At 41.7% G+C, this 21343-nt stretch overlaps 1 protein-coding gene across 1 annotated transcript; it reads left to right on the top strand.

The window, feature by feature from the left end:
• The first annotated feature begins 2103 nt into the window (after positions 1-2103).
• Positions 2104-16155, top strand: LOC126389217 (trichohyalin-like). Its single transcript, XM_050042781.1, has 18 exons — positions 2104-2229; positions 2582-2723; positions 2936-3748; positions 4977-5453; positions 5582-6904; positions 7042-7128; positions 8307-8462; positions 8597-8713; positions 9194-9316; positions 9448-9504; positions 9597-10154; positions 11742-11960; positions 12129-12840; positions 13248-13378; positions 13471-13524; positions 13617-13793; positions 13876-13941; positions 15055-16155. Exons 2-16 carry the CDS (start codon positions 2661-2663, stop codon positions 13743-13745), a joined length of 5019 nt encoding a protein of 1672 aa, XP_049898738.1. The 5' UTR covers positions 2104-2229; positions 2582-2660; the 3' UTR covers positions 13746-13793; positions 13876-13941; positions 15055-16155.
• Positions 16156-21343: the final 5188 nt, after the last annotated feature.

Here is a 21343-nt window from a genome sequence, read left to right as displayed (position 1 = left end):
ACTATAAGTAACCAGATATACATGAGATTAAAGTGAGATTTATTTATGAATAACATTTACTATAGTGGTTCTTGGACCTGGAACGTAAAAAAAAACTCCTCTGTGAGAAGCAAACACATGGATTTACTGAGAGAAAACTCTGAATCAGAGGATTTATTAAAGGGAGACGAGCCACAGCCTCAGTTGAAAGAATTCCCAGTCGGACAATAGAATAGGAGAGATGGAGGGAGGAGAAGAAGAAGAAGAAGAGTGAAAGCACAGTGCTGAGTGTGGGGGTGAACAAACTGAGTGCCAACTGGATGTGGAGGATTCTGGCAAAGTCCAACGTCTGTGGCGTTTCTAAGGAAACAACAGCGCAACTAAGTTCGCAGAGCAGAAGCTGAATTCACTGGAAGCTCGTCGCTGCATGGAGAAGATGAAACTACAATCAGTGGAACGCAAAAACCAGGTTACTATTTAATTTTACCTTTGATAATCGACTCCATTGTACATTCACCACTACAACAACTGATTTTAGGTTGTGTAAGTTTTACTGCTAGAGTACAAGAATACAAAATCTGCAAGAGTAATGGTTTTCTGATCATACATATGTGAAACAGTTATCCATTGACTCATGTAGTCTTGCCTTACAGACTATAGTTATGCATTAGCCAAACTGGCCTGTTGAATTACTTATTACGTTGAGCTTAAAGGATAGGTCCACATTTTTTCAGGACTTTCTTAAAGGAATACTTCACCGACTAAATGACCATTTGTGAATCAGTCCGTCATGCTTTGGTATTTTGAATTTGTGAAGACTGTTTTTCTTGCATGCCTCCACAAAAAAACTGCAAACATTTACTGATTGAATGAGGACTGCGTTTAACAGCAAAACTGCAGTACTATCAAAGCATCTGTTAACAAACTCACACAGGTCATGCAGGATAATCCAAGTATCATTTATACGGTTGATGCTCAGTAACCAAACATGTATTTTCACTGAAAAATTTTCACTGATAAACATTAGGTTTTAACAAAAATCCATGTGTTGAGGAAGTACTGAACATACGGCTGGATGAAATAGACTCGGATTACACTAATTGCGGACCCCAGTCAATCAATAAATAAATAAATATGTGTGCAGTTATTAGTGGAGGTATCGGAGAAAAAAATGTTTTCCTCGTGAATTCAAGCTGGTACATCATGAATAACTGACATACAAAGGGTCCTTTTGTGGGTAAAATGCTCCTTTAGTAGTGTTTTTTTTGTAATTAGTATTTTATTTTATTTTTGTATACAGACATTGTGACATTTTTGTCGACAAATCAAATGACTACTAAATAAAATAAAATAATAACAGACAATTGAAAATATTTTTTTTTAAATCACACAAACCCAGTGGACTATTTCTACATTAATAAGCACCACAATTTAATCTAATTTACAAGCAAAAAATTAATTCTCAGTTACATTAAGAGTGCTTATGTGTGCTGTGTATGTGTTTTGAACTGTTATGTATTAACAAAGTATTCCAAGTAGTCTCTCCAACATGCTACATATTACTCAGTCCTTTCCTTAGAGCTTAAATAAGTTTGTTTGTATGATGCAACTTTTGCCAACTGTGTGAACCATTCCTGAAAAGAGGTGTACTGGGAACTTCCAGTGTAGGTACCCATACCTTTTAATGGGCAGTATGAACAGGGGCAATGATTACAGCAGCCAAAACAGTTTCAATGCACGGGCACATGAGTATAGATGTGAACCTACCCTTTAAGTTTTTGGTATTCTAAGATGTGGTAGAAGGTGCAGGAGGAGACAGGTTGATTAGGAGGTGGGGTAACCTGAGAGATAGATCTACCTGTACTCGACAACTTGCCACCAAGCTGTTGAGATGGTGAATAATAGATGACTGTATTTTATGCGCGTGTATCTCTTCTATGTTTGTGTTTATCTCTGCCTACGTCTGTGTGTTTATGACAGATGTGTGGATAAGAAAAAAAAACAAGCACCACAGAGAAAATGTGAAACACTTTCCCTTTTATTATTAAGTAAGTCTGACACCATCACTTCCTGTGCCACAGGTAAAACTCACCAAGTGGGCACAGGCTAACCAACGGAGGATCGCATGACCTCATCTGTAACGAAGGGTACCGGAAGCAGTTCTGTTGCCATGGTAACAGACTCAGTGGGAGCTGACATGGAGCAGAGTGCCCGTTCAGTCCTCCGGTCTGACAGCTACCTGAGGAACAGGTGAGTGACTAGGGGAGAGGGGATCCAGTGACACACACAGACGCACACACCTGCCACTATATACTCACTTTTGGCCAAGGTGATATCACGTATCACACACACCTGACTGCACTGCACACTTGCATGCGAGCACACTGCTGCTAACATCTCCCCTGGAATTACTCGCTGTAGGAGATTTTCATCTTTTCTTGCACAGGGAGGTAAAACTGAACCAAATTTGTAGATTGTTCAAATTAAAACAGGAAATTATTAATTTATTATTGATATTAAAGCTGCAAACCTCTATGTCAATGTGCAAATATGTGTGAAGCTGATATGATGTAATGTGAGCTTGTCTGTGGTGTGGCGTTAGGATCAGACAGTTATAGAGGTCAGAGAGGACCCTGCTGCAGCAGCTGTCTCAGCTAGCCTCGTCCTCCCACCTTCCCAGCATGCAACACTCACAGAGGCTGGACCAGAGACTCTACATGCTCAGGGAGGAGGTCAGGACCATGGTGAGTGCTTGGGATCTCTAAATGCATCAATAGGCATTGACATACAAACTGTAAACATGAAGACTGTACTAGATGTGTAAAATTACAAGCAATGCTACAAAGGTCAGGTTACATTCAAACTTGGGATTACAAGGATAACTCAGGAGTTGGTGTTCCAGACTCTACTCTCTCTTAAATATTTTCACTTTGTCTCCATCTTTCCTCCCGCACAGACCAAGGAGAAGGAGCAAGGGGAGCAGGTTTGGAGGGACCGACTGCAGCGCTGTCAGAGGCATCTGAAGGCCAAAGAGGATGAGATGAGTCGCCAGTCCCAGTACTTTGAGAACTTTAAAGCCCAACTCCAACACAAGCTCAGCCTGGCCCGGGACAGAGAGCAGAGCCTACAGAACAGGATCTATGCCTTAGAAAAGCAGCTGCTGGACATGACTGTGAGTGCCGCCACTGGCATGGCAACCATCGGTGCAGTCAGAATTACTGCCGCGTCTGTAACACACAGGGAAGAACAAGAGAGGCTGCCTCCCATGAGAGGAGAGGGGGAAGGAGAGGAAGAAAGAAAGGAGGAGAGGAGGAGGCAATGGCAGCCAAGTGTGGGAACAGACAGAGAAGGTGGGCGAGACGCGGGGAAAGAAATACAAGGGGGAAGAGTCAAAGACACGAACTCAAATGAAGCCAGGCTGCAAGGCTTCATCCTGAGCCTGCAGGAGGATCTCAGGGTGCTCCTGGAGAGAGAGGAGAATGGGGTGACAGAGCGGAGGGGGCTGATGGATCAGCTCCAGGAGGCCCAGGAGAACAGCCACGTCCTGGGCTGCAAAGTGGAGGAGATGAAGGCGGAGGTGCACCAATTGAAGCTGTCTGAAAGCTCCTTGATGGAGGAGGTGGAAGAGCTGAGAGAGGAGAACCACAGACTCCAGCAGATCCTTACAGATGCAGCCGCCAGTCAGTCATCCACATGCCCGAGTCCTGGGACCAACACTCTCTCATACATCACTGCCATTGGACATTCCTCAGCGGCGAGTCCTAGAGAGGTGCGTAAAATATGATTGATGATTATTAATATAACCTTTACTTAATCTCATTGACACCTGATCTCAAAGAGTTAATCCAGTCCTTGTCTTCATCTGATTGAGAATTCGAGAGGGGACGTGATATACTGAGGCAGCTTTAGTAGGAGACATTTACAAACATAAATGATAGTAGCTCTCCTCTCATTGTTAGTGAGGACCAGCCCACTTTTTCACACAGCGCACGGTGATTAGTACAATATTTATCTCCTGTAATGAAACACAGGGCACAGAGGTAAACGGCATAAAGCTGTTTTAAAGCGAAACGAGCAGCGTGAGAGTACGGGATACCTCACAAGCACAAGTCAATAACAGGCAAGATGGCTGAGTGCACAGTGGGTGTCCTGTTCTCGAGAGAAAAACGTGCTCTATTAAGATATTAAACAAACATTTAAGGCTGCGACTGACAGCTCTATAGCCCGCTCTGTTAGGTGGTTGGTCGGTTGTGGGAAGGTGTGTTTGTGTTCATGCTAGTTAAGTGTGTATGTGTGTGATTTGCACACAGTTTTGTGGAAAGATTGGTCACGAGCCAAATGACAGCTGATTAACTGTTAGTGCCAATTGGCAGAAACGGGCAACATGATCGCAGCTATTGTTAATTTGTGCTTGATTATTGTCAGATTTTGTGCGTCATTCCACATGTGGTTTAAAGTAAGAGCGCCACAGGATCAAAGCAAAGTCCCTATTGAATAACGAATAACGTTATGGATGTGGGGAATTTGTAAAATGGATTTATGGGTTCTTAAGACCAAATCAAATGCTCCTTAAAACAGATAAGGATGATTTGTTTAGGGCCTGTATTGTATGATTGTGAATCAGTGGCTTACACACGTTTGAAAGGTGACAAATTCCTGCCCCCATATTTTTCACATTAGACAGGCCAAATCCAGTTGGTTAAAAAAACAACAAAGGGATCGATAAGTATTCAATCCATTGTTATTATTGGCTTAATGCTGTAAATTCCTTCTTGTTATTTCACGAGACGGTATTACAGCTCCCGAAAAGTGAGAGCTCTGTTGCGAGGATTTAGAGTATTACATAACCACCTTCCCTATTGTAAATGCTTACACAGGTGTATCTAAATATCAGTATGTCACTATAGCTGACTGAAACAAGAATTTGGATTATGTGATATTATTGAGCATCTTGTTAGTTTCACGTTTACATGAATGATAACTGTGTTCCTGTGTAGGCACATCGAATATCGGATGAGGGAACAGGCCAGCCTCAGTCATCCGCAGTTCCACCTGTTCACCACCAGGCGACAGCAGAGAGTATGCAGAACAACACACAGGATCATCCCTCATCTGCCAAACTAGAAACTTCACCTGAAATCTCTCGCCACCTCGGCTCCAAGACCACTCCCTGTTTCCAGTCACTCTCCTTGACTACAGAGACATTAGATGAGTTTAAGCTGGGGACCTGGTGCTCCAGAGGGATCCTGAACCTGGAGGAAACTCCCAGTGCAGAATCTGATGCCCTGCGGGAAGCCTACAGGAGCCTGGGGTTAGGGGAGGATCTCGAAGCACTTCAAGAACAATGTGACCGCCTGCAGGTCGCCCTGGAGCGCACGCAGGAGCAGCTGCAGGTGATGGCTCAAGAGAATACTCGACTGAAATCGCAGCTCAGGAAAGAGGAAGAGGTGGAGCAGGGGTCTTCAACAGAAAAGGTATGTCACAGAGGTTGCAGTACAGATGAAATTACCAACTGTCAATTACACACTGTTCAAATTCTACCTTTATGTACACTCAAATTAGCACATACAAAATACATAATACCATTCTTGCCCTCGCTCAGGATGATCTTGTCCAGGCCTTGAATCAGGAGAACCGGGCCTTGGCGGACCGGATCCAGGAGCTCCTGGCTCATATTGAGCTCAGAGAAGAGGAAACCAAGAGGGAGGAAACACAGCTGAGGGAACACATGTCCAAGCTGGAGGTGGACAGAGTCAGACTGGAGCAGGAACACCAAGAACAAGAGTGTCTGATTACAGAACTCAACAAGAAGACAGAGGACGATCTCAATACCATCATGGAGCTGCAACAAAGGTTAATGGAGAGTGAGCAGCGTGTGGAGCAATCGCAGGCTGACAGGGAACTGTGTGGATCTCAACTGCAAAGTGAATATACAGCTGCACCATCAGGAGGTTTTCAACAAAACCTTGAAGAGTGTGTGGACAGTTTGGTGGACAGCGTGCTAAAAGGGGAAGACTCACAGTTGATGTACAGCCAACAACAAGACGATTTGACAGAAGCCTCAGCACCTCATTCTCAACATAATAATCACTATGATGTGTTGCAGAACAGCCTGCAAAACAGTCAGCATGTTAGTTCACTGACCGATCAAGTTGGCCAGCTGACCAAGTCGGTCCAGAGCCTCAAAACAGAACAAGAGGAATTGTCAGGCTGCATAAATACTCTCCGAGAGCAGCAGAGAGAAGTAGCTCTGTCAGTCCAAACGCAGACAGAAGTGAAACAGCAGTTAACTCGGACAGTTTGGGGACTGAAGGAGGAGAAAGACAGCATCTCCCAATCTCTGGCTGGTCTCAAACAGGAGAGAGAGCAGCTTACCAGGACAGTCTGTGGGCTGAAGGATGAGAGAGATCAGATTATAAGGTCCGTGAGTGGCCTGAAAGAGGAGAAGGAGTCTTTATCTGGTCTCCACAGAGAAAAAGAAAAACTGTTAGAATTCCTCTCAAGTGGGAAAGAGGAGAGAGATCAAATCATGCAGTTGCTACAAAGTTTACAGACAGAGAGTGAGCAGTTAAGCCAGGCGGTGCTCTATTTGAAACAGGAGAGAGATGAACTAACCGATTCCCTTAAGTGTCTGAAGGAACGGAGAGAAGAGGAACAATCATCTTACACTTCACAAGAAGACAGCGAGAAGTTAGTAAAGGCAGTCAGCAGTTTGAGAGGAGATAAAGACAGAATTGAACACTCAATCAGTTGTTTGAAACAGGAAGACAAGCAGATAAAGGTATCACTTCAGGGCCTACGAGAGGAAAGAAACAGCCTCCAAGCTGCTCTGTCCAGCCACACACAAACAGAGGGGGGGACTCACAACAGCGCTGCTACCACAAAGAAGACTGAGAGTCATGACCACAGGGGGAACTTTGTACAGGTATTACGAGTAGTGTGATAAATGCCTTTGTGCATTATGTTAGCATCATGTTAATATCCTTTAAACATTATGGTTCATTGTGTATGATTATGTCTGATTATTATGTACTTATTCAACATGGTTTTGATGGATAACAGGAGCAAAGGGATCTGATGAGGGAGATTGAAGGTTTGGGAGCAGAACTGAAGAGGTCACGAGACGATCTGGACAAGAGCCACGTTGACGTGAGTTTACACGTCAACATAAACCTTTAATATCACGCTTTATACACTCTATACAGGTTAGTGCAATTCAAAGTGCTTCACAGATGACTGACAAGCATGTAATTGGACCGTAAAAACGAGAAAGACAATAACAATTGAACAATTTGAGACAGATGCACGGGAGACTATAAAAATGATGAAAAGATAATTAGATAGTTTTAAAAGCTGTAACAACAGTAATAGAGCTAAAATGGAGTGAAATAAAAACTAGATTAAAGCACTAGGTAAAATAAATTAAAGAGACAATACAAGAATAAAAATGATGACAGTAAAATACAATAAAATACATTTAAATGACAACAACAGCAACCATAGTAATAATAATAATAATAATAGTAATAATGATAACATCAATAATAATAATAATTTTAAAATGTTTATTAAAAAAAACAAGATTAAAAACTATGTAAAACAGATAAACAACAGACAAAACAAGAATTAAAATAATAAAATATATAAAATATATGTAAATGACAACAACAATAATAATAACAATGATAAAATAGTAATAATAATAAAAATGATAATAAAATGTTGATAAAAGCTAGATTAAAACCTAGGTAAAACAGATTAAAAGACAAAACAAGAATAAAAATGAGACAATAAAATACAATAAAAAAAGATTTAAAAGCTATAATAATGATAATGGAATGGTTAAAAAATAGATAAAACAGATTAAAACAAAAACAAAAGAAAAACAATTAAAACTGACAAGAGGTATAAAAAATAAAATAATGTATTTTAACCATTCTTAATTAAAATCTTGGCTGAAAAGGTAGGTTTTTATTGTTTTGTTTTTGTAATAGAAGTTAATATTTACTTCGGACATTCTCTTGACTAAAATAAATAATAGCAGTCGGACAAAACATTTCCAACTGATGGCTGACTTACTGTCTTTAGGTGAAAGAAAACTCAGTGGAGCTTGTGTTGGGATTTTTTAGTCCACCTATTACCTCCAAAAGTTAGATTTTTTTATAATAATCTTCACCATGCTTACTGTATACTGTACAGAACTTGTACTGGCTAGGAGTTTGAATTGTTCTTATTGTTGGCTCTGTTTTATATGAACAGGACATTTATGCATCATTGAAGATTTCACTGACTTAATATGTTCATGTTTATGTTTGTGGCGTGTTCAGACCAAAAGGCTGCACAGTGAGTTGTGTGAGTCAGAAGACAGGAGGGAGGAGGCAGAGAGGAAGGCAGCACAAGCAGCTGACCAGGTGGCAAGGTTGACAGATGTCGCCAATCAGATGGAGGAAACCAGAAAGGAAAATGAGAGCCTCATAACCCAGGTATTTCACCAAATAGATAGGGGTAGTAGCCTAAATATGATCCGTAGTCTGGTCTATCCGTGTGTTTTTTTCCAAACAAATACATTGTTTATCTGTCATCTGTTAGACCCAACTGGTGTTTGTGTCTGCCGCAGGTGAAGGAGCTGCAGAGCAAATTGACAGGCCTGGTCAGGGAGAAGACTGATGCTCTGTCACTGAAGGCACAAATAGAGGAGCAATACAACATCCTTACAGCTCAGCTCAAAGCAAAGGTAATAATATCTTTGTTTTTCATTTGTTATGTAACATAAATCAGCTCCAAGTGCTTGTATATGGAACTATTGTACATTTGATTCCTGAATCTGAACAAACTGTCAAACACGTGACGTAAAAACTGGTACAATATGTTCATCCTTTTTGAAAGAAATGCAAAAAAAGTCCCTTGAAACCTCAATTTTTGTCTTCAAAATCAGCCTAGAAAGGCTTGATTTTGAATCACCAGATGTTTAAATCCATGGAAGTGTCGACGCTTCATCTGAAGTTTAAACATATAAGACATCCGCTGTAATACAGACAGACCAGATTGTTACATTTACATTTATTACTTCACGTGTGTGACTAAATTGCATGTCTTGAGCATAACACAGTGCTAGAGTTGTCTGATTTTTGATGATCTTTTGACTGTAAGGACTCTCATCACAGATCTGTTCCTGTGTGTGTGCGTGTGTTAATGTGTCTGCAAAACCCCACAGACGGTGGCTCTGGAGGAGCTAAACTCGGAGTACATTGCTCTAAAACGAGGGCAGGGCAGCAAGGATGATCTGAGCGCTGCTCTCGTGTCACTCAGGACACGTTACGACGACATCAGAGCCAAGGTGGGTAACCAGTCAGTTGTGGCTTTGCAGTCCATGACAAAGAAGTTTGTTGTATGACATGAGCTGATGTTTTTATTTGTGTCTTGTAAACGGTAGTGTTCATTTGTTTTTTACATTTGTTTGTTCTGTAGTATGATGCACTCCTAAAAAAGAGGAGTCAGAAGGATCTGGATATAGCTCCTTTAAAGGTGAGGAAAGACACATACAGCTTTCTTTATTGTCATATTACAACACTTCTGAGCATTTGAGTTTGACTGGCAGGTGTTTTTTCCAATAACAGGCTAAGCTGTCCTGCCTGGTGGTGAAGTGTCAGGAGAGGAACAGCTTGCTGGTTCAGATGATGAAGGCCATGCACAGACGAGGCTGTGTGGACTCCACACTGACACAGCAGGTTGAGCAGTTGCTCAGTGACGTTGCTCTGCAGGACTACACTGCAGCATTCACGCCAGGCAGCAACGTGAAGACCCAAGATTACACCACAGGGTTTACCACTGAATTTATTTCCAAATTTCAAGACCACGCTGGTCGATTGACACCTGATCAGACCTGCATGTTATCGACTATATCCCCACCTGCAAATCAGCAGCTCCAAAATGGATTCACGCCTGCATCTGGAGTGAAATGTAGAGAGCTAAAAAGTGAAAAACAGTCATCATCAATCATCACTGAATACACTACAAATCTTCAAGAAGTCACACCTGCACTAACAGGAACACTAAAGAAAAATGCCACGTCACCTGTGCGGACCTCACCAGTGCAAGAGCCTGACCGTGTCCAAGCGACACCATCACCTGTTGTTCCAGCCCCGAAAGAGACTTCAATCACCAATACAGCTCAGGTGAGATGATACAAATACTTCTGTATTCATTCTATTTTCCTTCACATAAGTGAGGCTGTGTCTAAGATTCCATACTAACATACCATTTAGTACACTAAAACAGTATGTGAGATTTTCTAGTACAGTAGTTCTCAACTGGTCCAGTTAGACAGTCCAGATTTCTCCTTAGTCATTGTTCAAGGTCCACATAGTTTAATACATTTGGTGTCGTATTTGCATTTGGTCATGTCATTGATTTAGTTTGCTGTCTCTGTCCAGTAGCTGTCCATTAGTCACTCACTCTACAGCAGGAAACAGCACTTCAAAATAAAAGCTCTGCACCAAAAATTCACTGTACTTAAAAATAAAGTGTGTTTTTACAAACTTGACACGTTAGTGAGTCACTTGTGGTCCATTCACAACGGTCATGCAGCCCACTTTTTGGACCAAGACCCACCACGAGGTCACTGTTCTACTATGTCCAAAACCTCAGTATGAAACCAGTTGCACATGAATTGCATACTATTTCCGGTGAAGTATGCAAACACTGGACACTTTGTTGCACCGCCTAACATTGGCCTAACATTAAACAGGAACAGGTCTTGAGGAATCCAGTCCTTTGTTTGTCTACCTAGTTGGACCAAGTCCAATTTTCTGTCCTGCTCATGTTTCTTTTCATCTTTCATATCTCAATGTCACCCCCATTATTATCTTATCATATATCTGTCATATTATCAGCCTCCCAAACGTGACATCTGTCTTTGACCTGACTAGCATATTATATTGTCTTCCCTTCCCTGGTGTCACCTTGAAGTTTTTCAGACAAGACTTTTGTCAGCTGTGACCGTCAGACTAGTTGCTACCTATTCTAGTAATTTAAGCATTATCTGGTGACAAAGACGCCTGTGAGATACACAATGAGAGAGCTGAGGCTGGCACAGGTTACCATGGTCACGTCTCCAACCAACAAATTACAGCTTTGTGCACCTGAAAAGATAAAAATGTCTGTGGGGCGTATTATCTCATTTTAGTCGCAGCCTTAGGCCTAATATTTGTAGATGTAGCATTTTAACAGAAAAAAAAAAAATTACTGCAGTAATTATATGACATAATTATCTTAAATAAACAAGAAAGGCAGCATTTCCCTGCTTCTGTGGTATATTTTCTTTTTTGTGCTACCGTGCCTGAATTAATAAACATATGCTACAAAACATCTTCATGTTTAAATCCTAAGAAACGTCCAGTTTCAGGAGTGGATGCTCCAGATAAAAAAAGAAACTCTGCGTTCAGAGAAAGGATTGAAGTAAAAAAGAAATCTCAGCATTCCTGGGGAGTGGGGGAGATGGAGCTCACCTGCAGGCGTAGGTCATAAGCACACGTCAACAGTGTTTGTGTAATAACTCACTGCAAGAGGGGAAGACAAAAGTTCCCCACACTATTCTAAAAACAGCGATCAGATGTCTATGAAAACATTAAAATGACAGACTTGAAAATGTGTCAGTCTAGTCAGTTAGATTAAAACACCTTTATCTGTGTGTACTTATTTTTATACTTAATTTTAAAGTATTGTGAAACACTACAACATGCCATTTTTCAATCCAACCACAGCTCTCTGCCTCTGCCAGTGGACCAGACAAATTTAGATTTCATCACCCAGATACGAAAGAGAAGTCCTCCCCTGAGCTGACCACTTTGACTAGATCCTCACCGACTCCGACTCCTCCCTGCTACGGCGCACGTGTCAGTCCAAGCAGGAGGATGAGTAGTCCTGAGAAGATCCTTAACCTACATGAGCAACTGCAGAAGACTCTAATGAGCAGCTTTCAGGTACGCTGAAGCTTTCTGAGCATTCGACATTACACAGAAGCAGGTTAGAGTTGAAGTGTAAGGGAAGATAACACTGCTCTGATGTAAGTCTCACCTGACATAAAGGTTTATACACACAAGACTACAGCGAGCCAAATGTCTTATACATGTGTTTCTCTTCATTTCCAGACTCCAGTGAGCAGAGGAAGAGGACAGCAGCCCAGGAAATGTCTCTCATTTTCAGCTCCTGCAGACCTGAGACCAGCCTGTCAGACAAAGCAGCAGAGCCTCAGTTCTAATATGCCCCATACCAACTCTCTCCCACTCACTGCTGCTGCGAGCCAAGCTAAGCACACTCCAGCAAATAAGTCCACAACACTTTATAATGCAGTCGCCTCTCGATCTGCTAACGTTACATTCAGTCCCAGCATGTTTACTAACCATCACTTTAACACAGACACATCTAAAACTACCATGCCTGCTGTCTCTGGGTCTTCTAACTCTGCTTCTGCCACTATGGCACCTTGTGGCACTAATATAACAACATCCCCCAAACCGGCACAGAAAATCACTGTTATCCCTGACACATGTGATGCTAAACACACAGCTTCTGCTCCTTTAGCTCTGAGGACCACAGTCTGTGACTCTGATGTCTTAATACGCTCCGACACTAATCCAAAAACCACTGCCTCAGTCACAACTGCCCCCAGTATATCAACTGCCCCTGAGTCCAAACATTTCAACATGGTATCGAAAACCAATGGTGCTGCTGCATACCATGAACCTGTGTTTGCTGCATCCTGCTCTCCATTTGCTCATTGCTCTCCTGAGAGATCCAACAAGTCTGCCAGAAAGTCTACTGCTGCTCTGGAAAAGACCAAGACAGGAAGACCCAAACCAGGTAATGCACATATTCACTGTTTGAGATTATTTACACATCACTGTTTAAAGTCTTGGTCGAAGAAATTCAGAAAAGTTAAAAGAGCTTTTTTGATTTGACAATAAAACAGCTTTGCTCAAACTTTGCACAAGAACATGTTGCAGCATTGTTGCATAATATTGCAATTTAAGCTTGTAGAATATTACTTTTTGCTTTTATAGTGCTGCAGTGTGAGTCCTCTGATATTACTCTCTTATGGCAGAATTTGAAAGTTAAAAGGTAAACTGTAAAAGTAACCTAGCATTCAACGATGAAATACATATATATTTGGTTGTATTTAGGCTGTATTGTACCCTGTGTTTACAGCATTGCATTGTACAAGCAAGATAGGTCACTGTGCTTGATCTTTCCTGTCCGATCACCTCCAGAAGCTCCAGCTGAGGTTCGCTCTGTTGAAGTGATCAAGACAGTGGGCCAAAGCAGCCTCATGATCGGCTGGGAGAGGCCGCCACTCGACGAGCTGGGCTGCAGTAACGGCACATTTGTGTATGGATACAGGGTAGGCATAGCTAACTACAGTAGCAGGCAGGCTTATATATGGACTTTATTATTTGTTTGTTCTTATAGTTATTATTTCCTGTCACCCCTCAGGTGTTTGTAGGTGGGAACTTCCATAAATCTGTCATGAGCTCTGCGTGCACCAAGGTATTATTGTATCCTGTTATAACTCATAAAGTTAAACTTACTTACAAATAGCAGCCATTCATGCATTGTATACTTTCTTTCTCTTTGTGCAGTGTATTCTGGAGAATGTTGATCTCAGTGTCCCAGTGCACATCAGTGTCCAAACGCTGGGCTCTAATGGTCTCAGTTCAGACTTTGTCCACACCGTGTACAGGACGTCAGTACCAACAGACCACCACTGACTCACAGTGTCCCGACTACATCTTTCCAGTGGTGGCAAAGGTCAACATGTAAGTGCAGAAATATAACATACCCCTGTTTCCTACATGTTTACTTGAGAGTGCATCAAATAGTATTTTATTATTTTGTCAGTGTCTCTGAAGGATTGCTGCAACTTCTCAGTGGACACCGTTACTGCAAGGGGCCGAAGATTAAACGGTAAGTTGTGTACATCTGTGCTTCCTTTTTTGTGTTTGTATGTATCAGTGTACACAAAGTATGGTTGAATATATGTATTTTATGTGTGGGAAACAGTGTTTGAATTATGAAATGTCAGATTAATATGACATTAAAGGGAAAACTAATCTAACTGATAGCTAGAAAAGGCTTTATGTGGATGTCTAATCAGTGTTGATGGTAGATGTACTCAACTGAAGCAATAGATTCCTCAGTGTGCGCTACATGGACCGAGAAGTTCCCCTGCTTGTGGAGCCATGCCGGCAGAGCCTACATGTACCAGGATGCATTATGCACGAGCTTCTGACATTTTCCACCTTATCTTCAGGATCCTGACAAGATCTCCAGCACACCTCTGTCCAAATTATGCAAACACGGGATCTCCCCATGTTGGTGACAGCATCCAAAAACTGCCTATGCGGAAATTAGTTGCAGCAGAATGATTCAGTGTCTGTTGGCATCGGAGGGCAGTTTAAGCAAAAGCACCACCAGTCAGTGTTTACTCTGAGCAGCTCAGGTCCTGGAGGGTCCCCGTCGGCGTGCTGCCGGCTATACCTTATTATGCAGCTGCAGCCTCCACTGGATGTCCTTAGCTCTGTACTCTGGTTGAATAAATATGGCTGAACATCCAAATCGGCCTCTGCACTCATATTTTGGGATGCCATTCTCACTGTTGGTCACATTGCTAGTTTGCAATACAGGCAAAGAGAACAAGGGCTCTCCCTCAGGCTACCCAGAGGTGAAGGTTAGAAATCCAAGCTGAAATAGCCTGTAGTTCTTCCTGCCTCCAACTATGTCACTTTCAGTTCACATGACGGCTATTGATGCTTGATGCCGGAAGATACTTCCTGCATTGATGCTTGATGCAGAAAGTACAACAGATGCTGCAAACTCAGCTTTCTCGGTCATTATAACACACACTGATGAATTTATAGCTTCAGTAGACTACATTTACCATCAACACTGATTAGACATCCACATATAGGTGGCACATTTTCCCTTTGAAGGTACTTTCTCATACCAACCCTTCTCATCCTCCTGTGTGTTCTCTGTGACGATCTATTTTTCTCTTTGTCCTATGTGTCCGTCCTCCAGTGCGCAGCCATCTATAGCTGCAGCCCTCTGAGGGGCCGTCCTAACCTCCACCTCTGCAGACAGCGAGGGAGACGCTGTTCCGCTGCTGGGATACCATCAGGCTCAGGTCAACCAATCAGAAAAACTCGTCTCACGTTGTCTCACTTTACCAGCCTACGAATACGTAGTGACCCGTGGCCGGCCGCTAAACCTCAAACGATTAACTGATGTCATACAAAATAAGACTCCTGCCTCTGCGCTGAGCGTTAATCTGCATGTGAGAGCAGGCGGAGAATCGCTCGAGGAACTTTCAGAGTCCACTGGATTCACGTTTTTGAATGGATGGAACATTGTGACTGCCAGGGGAAAGGCCAGAGTGGCCGCCAATCAAACTGATAAAAAGTGTTACTTCACTATAAACTTTACGAAGCCAAGATAAATCACACTGTCAAAAGCTGCCTGTTGGAGGGATGTCTGCATCTGCTGCACATTTTAACACTGTGTTGAACACAGAGAGAGATCACGTGTCATACTGCTTCATCAGATCCCCACTGCTGCCTCTCTGGACTCTGTGACAAGAACAGCTGGCTAAAGGGACACTTACTGTATCAAAAGCCTTTTTTTTAAGACATATACTGTATAATGTGCCGATGCAACATTGTACCCGCAGGTCATCTTACTTGATTTTTACACATGAAGCCAAATATATATATAAAAAAAGATTCACTCCAAAGACTTTATCTGTTTCCTCACAGGTCTACGGGATTACTTCAAACACAGAAGTTATTTAAGTTCTGAAATTTGCACACGGTCATTAATGATACCTAGATGAGATAAAAAAGGAGATTATCACTGATATTTTTTGTAGAGAATATTATTAAAAAAAATATGCCAATGTACCACAAACTGTACGTCTTTTTGTATGAGTGACACTTTGTTTTTCATACCTAATAGATGTTAACGGTTGCACGCTCATATTGTTTTATACACTGTTCACAACACACACACACACACACGATGTTCTTTTGCTACTGTATGTACGGGTGTGGAGTGATCATGGTGCAGCAAAGGTATTTTTATATCTGTAATAAAAAATATTGATTCCCCATTGATTCCTTACGACTGTACAGAGAATAAATGTTTATATGATATCAATTGTGTGCGCGCGTATGTGTGTGTGAACCAGAGTTATGTGTTTTTGGTTTTTTTTAGCTTTTATTTTGTGGTTTGATTTTTGTTTTTAATTTAGTTTAGTTTTATTGTTAAATAATGTTTAATTTTACTTGAGCAATTTTAAGTGTCAATATTAATTTTATTTATTTATTATGATAAAATGGAAGATATTTGTCAGGGGCAAGATCTAGGAAGGTCAGAAGTTGAACAAGACAAATACAACACTTTGTGAAAGCAGTACATATGTTCATTGAGACATCTCAGTCTCTGGGAACATGTTGAAGAACATATTGTAGTAAGCTGGGGTTTCTTGCTAACAAGAAGGCAGCAGAGGAATAAACTCTGAACCAGGAAGTGCTTTTTATTTATCTGTAGTACACCTTCTCACTTAACTTTTTGGTATCTACACAGGCAGGACGTCACTAACTGTGTGCACAACTTAACTCATAGTGCAACATGTCTTTTCCAATAACATTAACCATAACCCATTACGACCATAGTGAAATGCATGGACATTAATCTCTGTAATAGGTGATGTGAATTAAACACAGTTTCCTTTGGCTTATGGCCTTAAACACGTTGTCTCAGGGCATGCTGGGAAACACCCATTATTTTTAATTTAGATAACTAAGATTTTTTTTTCACACATAGTTTTAGATTTAGTTAACTTTCATAACCTTTGTGTGACCTGACTTGGTGTACCAGGTGAAAATATGAACAGTTTTGGTTTTCAAATGCTTTCAAATGCAGACTTGGATTTGTCGATATGGATAATGCCTCACTGTCCCAAAACAAAAACCCCAAAACAAAACATCGTAACTCAAAATTTGGTAAGCCCATAAATTAACCATTTAAAACACATTCAATTATGTAAAAAAAAATAATTTCACAAAGCTGAAAACATTTCTTAGCTCATGAAAAGTTGATGTTTTGGTGTTGTTTCGATATGACGATGACAATAAATTTGTCCAGTTAAACTAGCTATGTAGATGAACTATGAAAAAGGAGCTTTTACTCCTGTTTATTCAGCTTAAACACTTTCCATTAATGAACACTAGATGGCAGCCATTAATGGATGATTTGTGGGAAGTACTCTGTACTGTCTGTGCGTGTGTGTGTGTGTGTGTGTGTGTGTGTGTTTGCGTGTGCAACTAAGTCACAATATCTGTCAGCAACTTTCACCACAGATTTAATGGAGTGATGGATGATGCTGACTTGCATACAAAGACATACTCAGGTAGTCTGAAACATCTTAGTGTCTGCCCTCCCATTCAATACAGAACAGGCACAACACCAAAAACTGAGTTGAGAGGAGAAGAAGAAGCATCAGCAGCTTAAAAAAGGGAGCTTAATAATCACCTGCTGTTCTCAGCAGCTTTTGGAACTCCTCTGAGAACGTCATCACTCATGCTCAGCAGAAAGAAAAGAACACCAGGTGGAGGAGGGAGCATTTGTGAGGTAGGATGGGTGTATGAGTTCAGGTGGAAACACTAGGAGCAAACATAAAAACATTACAGACCTTTGCTCTTCTTCCTTTTTTCCCATCTTTGTTACTCACAGCACACTTTGTATGACAATCACACACACAACAAAAAATTCTCATATCACAGATGAACCAACAGTAATAAAAGGCGAAGTATACCATGTCATTTTTTTGCAGTCCTGGAAAGTAACTAAGTAGTTAGTTGAGTACTGTACTCGGGGCAGCTCAACACAAAACCAAAAATACATATTTTTCCTCTTGCCTGTAGTGCTATTTATCGGTCTAGACTGTTTTGGTGTGAGTTGCAGAGTGTTGGAGATATCAGCCGTAGACATGTCTGCCTTCTCTCTAATATAATAGAATTAGATGGCACTCAGCTTGTGGTGCTCAAAGTGACAAAATATTTTAAAAACTCAACAGCAATGTCTCTCTCCAGAAATCATGACCCAGCTACTCAAGATAATCCACAGACCTTGGTGTGAGCAGTTTCATGCAGGAACTATTGTCCTCTCTACCAAATGACATGTCAAACGCACGTCATCGCACAGAAGGAAGCGTACATCTACTCATGAGAGGCTCACATATGAATATATATTCATTCATGTTTTGTTTTTTGCGTTTTGAGCACCACAAGCCAAGTGCCATCTAGTTCCACCATGTTTGAGAGAAGGCAGAAATCTCTATGACTCATATCTCCAACACTCAGCAACTCACACCAAAACTATCTAGACTGATAAACAGCATTACAGGTGAGAGGATTTGGGGTGAACTGTCCCTTTTAGTACAATTTTGGGATACTTTGAGTTTACTTCAGTATCTCCATTTTATGTTAGATTATACTCCACTACCATTCGTGGGAAATATTGCACTTTTTAGCTGACTATATTTCAATCAGTACAGACAAGAGGAATAAAGTATCGATAACATTTAATACAGAATATGAGTGCACAGATTAACAGATGATTTGTGCTGATTAGAATTTAACAGAAGTCTTTGGCGTTTGGACACCAGAGGGAGATATTTTGTGATCGAGGGACATCTGAGCGGCAGCAGGATAAATCCCCTCATAGGGTCCAGACACTGGTGGTGGAGGTGGTGGCTGCTGACTCAGAGGCTGCTGACTGCTGAGGCATGTAGGCTGATGAATGTGTAAAGACTAGGTGGTGATGGGAAGATGGAGGGCGTGCATGACGGCAGCAAGAAAAAACTACGCAGACAATGACACCTAAAGATTGTGAGTGAGCATGCGTGCAAGGAGTGAATGGCAGGGTGGGAAAGAAACTTACAGCCTGAGCATGAAAAGTATTGTATTCCTGACTGAACTTTAGCAGGAGCTTCATTTATTTGACAGCCTTACCATACAGATAAGGATCTTACACACAAAATATGATGATCTTAGAAAATATGATGCACTAATAACCACAACAGCACTCACTCAGCAGTGTGTAAAATAGTTCAAATTGGCTCCACCTCGACTAAGTACAATATGAAAATGCAACTGAACACATTAAAACATCAGAAATAATCACATATAGCACACACAGGTGCCATTTTTCTGCATTGTGAGTACTTTTGCTTGTGAGTTAAAGTACATTTTGTAATGCTTAACTACTTTTGCTTAAGTGACATTTTCAATGCAGGACTTTTACTTGTAATGGAGTATTTTCATATTGCAGTAGTGCAATATTTGAATTCTTCTTCCACCACTTGCATGCATGCATGAGCAGCTTGGAAACACAATACAGAAATCTCAAGCTATGGATGAGTCTCTGTCTACTACTCTTTCATTATATTGATTACACTGTATATCATACAGTATACAAACTGTTGTCTAGTTTGGAGTTTTGTATTTGTATTCTACCCAACATTAGTCTAAACTCTATAATCAAACATTACACATTACAGAATTCGTCCTGACAAACATTGTGCGTACAGTACAGGTTTAGCTTGCATGCATCAAAATGACATCAACTCATTAATGCAAAATAATGGGGTGTTTTTTGCTGCATTTCATGTTGGAGCTTCTACACCTGTTGGGTAAGACTCAAGTGTTGGATGAACTGGTGGTCTACTGTGGTCCTGCACTGCACCAACTAAATACACTTCAATAAAAACTGCAGTGCGGTTGCTCGATGCATCCGGCCCTGAGAGACACTCAGCTGGACCCACAGGACTCCCATTACACTCACCTTCATTATTAACACACACTCCGACATACAGTATATGTTGCCTCAGTACAGTTGTGTGTGTGTGTGTGTGTGTGTGTGTGCTTAAGGTCTTGTTTACATGAGTTAATGACCTCGGTGTTAATTATTTTTCCGCGCTGGATGTTAATGATGCCACGCTCAGCTCTGGCTCTTTGCATGTAGGCCAACATGGGAGTTACAGTAGAGAGTGATGGAGGAGGCAAACTGGAACTGTAGTTAAAAGGAAGTGTGCGTGTATGACATGTCATGGGGGGTGTCAATGACAGCTGGGCTCAGGCCTCCTGAGAGAATGTTCTGTGGTGACGTTTAAAGACACTTCTGGAGCTTTCTCTATACGTGTGTGCTCCGCATATGTGTCTGAGAGTGTATCTCAGCTGCAGGGGATATCTCCTTCTTGCAGGAGTGTGTGTGTGTGTGTGTGTGGATATCTCCTTCTTGCAGGAGTGTGTGTGTGTGTGTGTGTGTGTTGTCATCAGTTGTCATCAGCAGGGTGTCTCGAGGGTGGGTGGGTGGGGGGTTGCTGGAATAGGGGTGGCAGATGAGAAAGAGGAGAGAGAAGGATGGTGTGCTGAGGTTTTAATTTCACCCAGTGGGGACTTTGTCACTCCATCACTGCCACTGACACCCTGAGTGTCCTGGGCTCAAGTGGGGTGGCGGTCTGGAGTCGACTTCCAGACCTCCAGGGCGTCGCTTGCTGCTCACACCAAGAGATGAGCTCTAAATGTGGGTTTCTCCCACTGCTGCGTCTGAGCAGATGGGTCTTGATGCTGGAAGGTTTTGGTGTTGAGCTGTCACACAAGCAGTGTTGCGGTTGTGATGCTGTGTGTAGTAAGACCTGGATTGGTATTGTCACGTTATGCAAACACATTTTGACACTAAAAATGTCATTGCATGTTAAATTACCAACTGCTGAGCACTTGTTCCTTCTATATGTGTACAGATTTGGCATTTTGTCTCCCCGCCTCTGTCTCCTCAGTGCTGAGATGCGCCTCCCTTTATTCCCACCATCTCTGTGTGTGTTGTTGTGGCCCTATCAGTCCATCTCAGTGCCTGTTATATTTAGAGGCAAAGCACTATCAGAGCTTACAGCTGGCCGCCTGTGATTCAATTCTGACAGATCTACAGCGTTCAAAGCAATCTCCTCTCTTTTTGTCTCGCTCATTTTTCTGCCCATCTCCACCCCCTCTCCATTGTTCTCTCCACTCCATCTCTTCCTCCTCTTTCATATTACTTTCACCTCCACACTTTGAATCTTGTTTTCCCTCCCTATTCGTCTTTACTTGCGTCGCTCCTTTATACACCTTAAACTCTCCATTTCAACTCTCTCACACAGTCTTCACCTTCTTTCATCTTTACCATTTCATCACCCGAGTAGTTTATATCACTGCCTTTTTTCTCTCTTTTGGCTTTTTCTTTGCCTCCTTTTTCACTTCAATTTGAGGTGCTT

Source organism: Epinephelus moara, chromosome 4 (assembly GCF_006386435.1).
Source record: "Epinephelus moara isolate mb chromosome 4, YSFRI_EMoa_1.0, whole genome shotgun sequence".
NCBI classification, from domain to species: Eukaryota; Metazoa; Chordata; class Actinopteri; order Perciformes; family Serranidae; genus Epinephelus; species Epinephelus moara.
Note: the sequence above shows the minus strand (reverse complement) of the source record. Positions and strands in the feature narration are given on the sequence as shown.